Here is a 7,158-nt window from a genome sequence, read left to right on the forward strand (position 1 = left end):
AAACAGAGAAAAAATGTATTCATACACAGAATCAAGGCAACCTGCCCTCTACATTAATCAAATCACTTTTTACACTGCCACATGTGGGCTACCACCTTAGGGGAACAAGAGGGAGGGGCCTGGCTCTGTACAATGCTCGTTTCGTAAGTACGAGAGACTATCCCGTCCCCGTTCCCCACACCTACGCACTTCCAATCTCCGTGGATTCATGCCACTTACAAACGTTCTCACCTCACCCTCCCTACCTATCAGGGAGACACTCCCTCTCTCACTTACTGTTTGCAGCTACATTTCATAGACTGTCACCCTTTAGCAGACGATCCATCATTTCTCGTTGCTTCGCAGCCGCCCTTCTCAGTGGGCGTGCAGAACGTTTTTTAACGTTCGTCTGCTTCGATTCCTTTTCACCTTCAATGTTCGCACTGAACGTGTTGTTCTCGTCATGAGTGTCACTGTCGAAGGTCTCTGTGGCCAGTTGTTGGGATGTCGCAGCCGGAGCCATTTCCTGGTTGTCCCCAGACGTCTCCACGATCCCTGGCATTCCGTCTGTCGAACTGTACACACCCTCTTTTCCATCGTCGTCGTCTCCGTCTCCATCATCCTCCACAGAGGGGGTAATTTCCAGGGGAACCAGATTGCTAACAGCTCGCTGTGACTCGACTCCCTCAAACAACACTTTGGCCGAACGTACGACGCCGTCGTCGTCCGGATACATTTCTACTACACGTCCAAGGGGCCACGTAGCTCTTCTTTGATGTTCTTGTCTTACCAACACGATGTCTCCAGGGTGCAGCTTGGAGGGTTCCCCGGACTGACAGTCGTGTCGAGCTCTCAGGGCACTCAAATATTCCTTTCTCCACCTCTCTCTGAATCTCTTCAAAGAGTCTGTTTTTTCAAATAACGATCATGTAGCCTCCGGAAGGTGAAGGTCGTGTTGAGGTGCTCGTCCGGTAAGAGCGGTGCCATGAGGAGGACTGGGTGTCCTCTTAACAAATGGGAAGGGGTGAGGACTTCATCCTCGCATCTGTCGCCACTGTACATAAGCGGGCGATTATTCACTACGGCTTCTGCTTCTTTCACCAGTGTCAATACGTGGGCGTTCGGTGGATACTTTTGGCCGAGGGCTATCTGGAGGGTTCGCTTCGTCACCCTTATCAGCCGCTCGAAGAACCTACCCTTCCAAGGTGCTCTGGGCGTTTGAAATCTCCATTGTATTCCCGTTCTCCTTAGGAACTGCTGGACTTCATCCTCTTCGTAGAGTCCCTGCAGGAGGTGGCTGGCGGTTTTGATCGTCTGGTGATTATCAGAGGTGATGTATTGGGGGGCGCCATGCGTTGCGCAGAATCGCCTTAAAGCCAAGATGAATTCTTCAGCTTCCAAGGAGGGACAGAAGTCGAGATACACGGCCCTACTGGCCATGCACGTTACAATCAGGATGTACCCTGGCTGTGTTTCAGTTTGTATGGCTGCTGTGTGGTCCATTCCAACGGCTGTAAAGGGTTTCTCGAGGGTTGTTCTTTCCTTCGGTAGGGGGGGCGGTGGTGGCTGTTTCGACGAAGACTGGAAGGCGCGCCAACACTCCATACATTCCTTTACCACCCGCTTGGCAATAGAACGCAGACCCACCGCCCAACATTTCTGTCGAAAGATACCCATTAGAGTATTCACACCACAATGTAAATGCAACCGGTGTAAAGATTTTAAATAAACCCTAACTAAACGCCCTTTGGCTGGCAAGAGAATTAACTGATTAATTTCTTCTAACTTGGACACTCGTCCTCAAGTACAAATGAGTCTATCTTTCATTATTAAATTCAACTGTCTTACTAAATTGAGAACTTCACGAGGGGGTCTGACTCCGCCCTCCAAGTAAGCATAAACTGAAGGCAAATAATGCTTCTGCTCTACCAGAACAGCAATACCGAACGGATTCCGTTCTATTTTTGCAAACTTTAAAATTAGTCTGACTACTCTCAACAAGAATTGGAACCCTACTTCGCTTTTCAGGATGTCCCAAATCTCGCCCGGGGGGTTAGGACACATCTCCTCCCTTAACTCTTGTACCGCCGCTACTACGTGAGTTTGATGTAGCGGATCTTCCTCCTTGCAAGGAACAGGCTTTCCCGTGGTCCTGAGGAATTCTGGACCGTTCCTCCACAGGGAGTTAACTAGCAGTTGCCGAGTCGTTGTACCTCTGGATAGGATATCGGCAGGGTTCTGATGACTAGGGACATGGTTCAGACTGAAGCTACAGACCTGCTGAATAAAAACAATCTCCGCCACTCTGTTAGAAACAAACACATTTTTATGAGACCTGGCATCGGGAGATGCTACCCATGCCAACGTTACCTTGCTGTCTGTCCACATGACTATTTCTCGTGGCTCGATCAGTTCCTTGAGAGTTCTTGCTAATCTTCTGCCTAGAAACAAGGCCAGCAGCTCTAGCTTGGGGATCGTCAGTTTGCTCATCCCTTTCGGAGTGATCCTCATTTTGCTTATTACCAGACTTACCCGATTGCAATCGTCCCTGGTATATGCCACTGCTCCGTATGCCTTACTGCTGGTATCGGTGAATACATATAGTTCTAAACCCTTTTTACCTATCGATCTTGGAAAGGTGATGTCACTCACCGCTTTCAAATCATTCAATTCACTTGCCTCTTTAGCCTTTTCTCCTCCTAACACGTCATCCCAACCTACATTATCCTCCCATAGTTGTTGGAGGAAAAGCTTTCCCTTTACAAATAATGGGCTGATCAAACCTATTGGATCGTAAATCAAGACCAACAGGGAAAGTACCCTACGCTTCGTAGGCACCCATCCCTCTCCCAATTCACTAATCCCCTTACTGGCCTTCACACACAATCTGTCCACGTCCCGGGCCCATCGCAGCCCGAGCACGTTCACACTCACAGGCTCACTCCACTGTCTCTCGCTATCGAAGGCCAAGTGATTGCTTGCCCACCCTTTCAAGGGCATACCCGCCCCTTTTAAGATGTTATTAACAGACTCATGCTCTTGCCTCATATGTTCTAAATCCTCAAATGTGGCCAGATAGTTATCGACATAGAAGGATTTTACCAAATCTGGCCGGCCTTCCTCTTTAAAATGACAATTTAATATCTGTTGTAGCAAAAATGGACTTGCTGTGATGCCGAACACCACGACTCTAAAGGCCAAGGTAAGCGCTCGACCAGCTGCCTCGCGCCACAGAAATCGTGTGTATTTGGCATCACGAGGATTTAAAAAAACACGATGGAATGCTTTACTTATGTCGGCTAACATGGCATATCGGTTCAACCTAAACCTTATGATTAAACTATATGCTACCTCTACCAAATTGGGCCCAGGTAAGAGACATTCATTCAATGACTTACAACCCTTTGACTTTGCCGAGGCATTGAACACTATTCTAAGGGGGGTGGTACGGCTGTCCTTCCTGACCCCAAAGTTTGGCATGTAATAACCTTCCACTATGGGATCTTTCACCTCAGATATAAAACCTGCTTCGATATATTTGTCTATCACTCCCTGATATTGTTCAAAATATTTCCTATCCTTTCTGAATTTGGACTGCAACAACTCTAACTGCGCCACAGCGTTACGATAATTTGTTTCTGGCCTAGCTTCCGACCCGAATGGTAGACTAACCTGATAACCCTCAGGTTTTTTCACAACGCTTTGCGATACCTTTCGCATGGCCTCGGCCTCACGAACAGTGTATTGCTCAGATGGGGCGATGCCAACACGGTCTAAACGCCACCACTCGTCTACATCACACAGATATGGCTCGTTCGTGATTCTGCACACTCTCAACGTTCTCACCTGCTCAATCCTCTCCCCTTGCAGTAGCCACTGCGGCACCTTCCCATATGGCGACATGCCATCATGCGTCAGGAAGAAATTGATCCCATCCACTCTCTCTACGCCTATTACAAAATAACTAAAGTAGTCAGCCCCTACTAATACGTGGACATTTTTCAACACATCAGGCTTGTTGGCTGGATCGGCTAACGTGACTCCCTTGGTCAACAGATGCTGTCTGACTTTACCATAACCAGCGTTATGTATCGGGACGTCTACGTTCTCATGTGCTACTAGTTTCATACACACGATTCTTTTGCCCATTTCAACCCTACAACTTACTACATCGTATTGTCCGCTTATTTCCTCGGAACCAAACGGAGCTATATTTAAGGATACTCGTCCTACCACCGGTAGGCCTAATTGACGGGCAATTTTTGCTGAAATGAAGCTCCTCTGGCTTCCTGAGTCGAGGAATAGGCGGACTCGCTTACTACCTTGCTTTTGTTGAATACCTGCCATGGCTGTTGGCAAGATAGTGCATGGGAGGTCCACATCAGACCTCTGCGCGATCTTTGCGCTTGTGCATGGTTTAGCCTCTACTTTAGTCTTGGGTGGTCAGGGGGAACTTTCGGGCTGCTGAGGCGTCGCATTCACTACGGGGCGGGACGTCGTTGTTTGACTACTACTATGACTAGGGATCGATTGCGGTCTACCCGCATCGCAAATTGCAGTGTGGTGCTTAGCATTACAGTTTCTACAGGAATTTGAAACGGGACATTTATCGATACGATGACCTGATTTCGTACAATTAAAACAAAGACCCCTTTTCAGCAAAATGCGACGTCTGGCAGCTACGTCAGTCACTTGGCGACATCCGTGAGGCGGGTGCCGTTCACTACAAAATGGGCAGGAATTATTGTGGATTGGATGGGTTTTCGGTCTTACACTACTGTCTGGTCTTTTGTCACTCTCAAGACTGTCGCCTCTCTGCAACGCATCGTCTTCTAGCATTCTCACAATAAAGTCTATTGCCTCAAAAAACTCGTCCAACGTATAGTCACATTTTCTCAAATGCTCGACCACTTTGCGGTAGAGCTTTCCCTCAGATAATTTTTGATTAATGAGGCTCATGACCATGCCCTGGCCTATGTCATTGGTACTCAGTCTTTTGATTTGTTCGATTGTGATGGTCAACTCAAAACGGAACCTTTTGAGTTCTACTGGATTTAGTGACGGCACAAAGATGTTGGCTAATTTGCGGTGCAGAATCACGAGTGTCTGGTGCACGTTGCCATATTGCTTGTCTAAAAGGTCTAATGCTACACTATAGTTCGCGGCGGTTACACTTAGAGATTTAATGATTCTAAGTGGCTCTTTGCCCAACGTCCCCAATAAATATGTAAATTAAGACACTTCGTCTAAATCCGCTCTTCGATCCACATGGATTGTGAAGAGCTCACGGTACGATGCGTACTCTTGCACTTCCCCTTCAAACGTGGGGAGAGGCAGCGGCTTCAACCTGGGGAGGGCAACATTCCCCGTTGAAGTGCTTTTCATTTTGTCTATCCTATTATACAGTAGGGTAGAAGCGCGTGTAGCTTCACCTAACGTGTGCCTGATTCGGGCTTCAATACTAGACTCTAGTTTCACACACTGGCTTTTGTATAGCTCTCTTAGCTGTCGGACCTCTACCTGCAACTCCGTTACCAAATTCTGGTAAACGAACTCAGAGCAGGTCTCTAAAAGCGCTCTTAGCGTTTCGCTAAGTAAGTCGTTTATTAGGCCCATCGACGCCTCGATGTGCACGATCGTGGCCACCGCCATCTTAATTAACTTTACTTTACGTTTGGGGGGGGTTAGCAAAGCAAGGAAAGAAAGGTAATTTTACGTTAGGAAGGGACTCAAAAAAACTGACCCACGTGGTCAATCGCACATCGGGACGTAGAGGACCTTAATTGTTCATCTCTCTCTCTCTCAAAAGCTCATATTTTAGATTAGTCCTGTCCGGCTCTGGGAAGCGCTTGCGATCCGGTTCGAAGGACCAAATGTTGTGATTTTCACCAGTTTATTAAAGCTGCCCGATGTACTGGGCGGATCGCAAGGCCTTGAAGAGGCAAGATTCCCAAAACCTTTCAGGAGTTAACTAAAATACGGCGACAAAATTACCATTTTATTATAAAAATAAACAAGACAACAACATCCTTAAGCATTCACAAAACTTAATGAAAAACAAGGCTGACTCTTGGTAATGTAACACGTGCTCTTCAAGCACAAAGTCCACACCGGACTCATTAACAAACTGAAAATAGTGCCAATTCGAATTCAATACACAACGAATCACACACCAAATATCCCTATTCTTATTTAACTAAGGATTCAGATCCCCAATCACAAGGATCTCTACATTAAACTGCGATATAAAAACTAGATGTCTTGCACACAAACTTATACTACAACCAACCTGGTACACGAGGTAGAGAGGAGAGAACAATTAAAATAATGACTTATCTTTAGGGGGGACGATGAAGCAAAGAGGCCGAGCGAGGCTCAGCATCTTCGAAGAAAAGTTGTCATTGACACTATACACATACATAAGACATTTTTGTCATGTTGCCTCGATTTTACGTTAGATTCATCATTGATATATCATAAACAGACAATTTCCACAACACTCGCTCCTTCCCCACCAGGTGGTTAAGATTTTGGTTCCAATACAGTCACGTATTAAACCTCAAGTCTTTCACCCGCGAGATCCCACAGCCTTGACGAAACGTTCATGAAGTCAAATGGCGGGACTTTCGAATGGCCAGTTCGAAAATTCCCGACAGTAGTCACCATCTCTACCTCCTCGCCGACCGTCCGTCTCCTCCTGCATAGCAAAGCCTACATTTACATTGGCCTGTCTCTAAGGTAAAGTGACAATAAAAACCCCCTTTTTATTTATTATTTCTTTATAATTATTCTTTTTTACATCTCACTTATATAATGCAATTGTATTATTGTTATGTGTAATTATGTGTAGTAATTTATTAAGAAGTTATCATAGGTTTTTGGGCTGTAAAACGAATTATACAAATTACACTGTATTCTTATGGGAATATTTGCTGCAACATACAATCGTTTTAACATACGAAGCAGGTCCCGGAACGAATTAAGATTGTGTGTAGAGATTCTACTGTATATTTGTACTGCCATCAGGTTAAAACTTTGTGTGAGCTAAAAACTCGTAAGTTTATCAGTTACTTTATGTAATTTCTATAAGAGATTAATCATTAGTGTTAAAGGTAAACTATTTTCATTAATTATCAAGATTGAATAATTGTGTAAAATTTAATTTCTAGTGAAACAAGT

General features: G+C 45.6%; 1 protein-coding gene across 1 annotated transcript; it reads right to left on the reverse strand.

Annotated features, from left to right (window-relative positions):
* Positions 1–876: 876 nt before the first annotated feature.
* LOC137633075 (uncharacterized) lies at positions 877–1,584 on the reverse strand. Its single transcript, XM_068365239.1, has one exon. It carries the CDS (start codon positions 1,582–1,584, stop codon positions 877–879), a length of 708 nt encoding a protein of 235 aa, XP_068221340.1.
* Between the last annotated feature and the right edge of the window lie 5,574 nt (positions 1,585–7,158).

The sequence above is a fragment of the Palaemon carinicauda genome, chromosome 42, assembly GCF_036898095.1.
Source record: "Palaemon carinicauda isolate YSFRI2023 chromosome 42, ASM3689809v2, whole genome shotgun sequence".
NCBI lineage: Eukaryota > Metazoa > Arthropoda > Malacostraca > Decapoda > Palaemonidae > Palaemon > Palaemon carinicauda.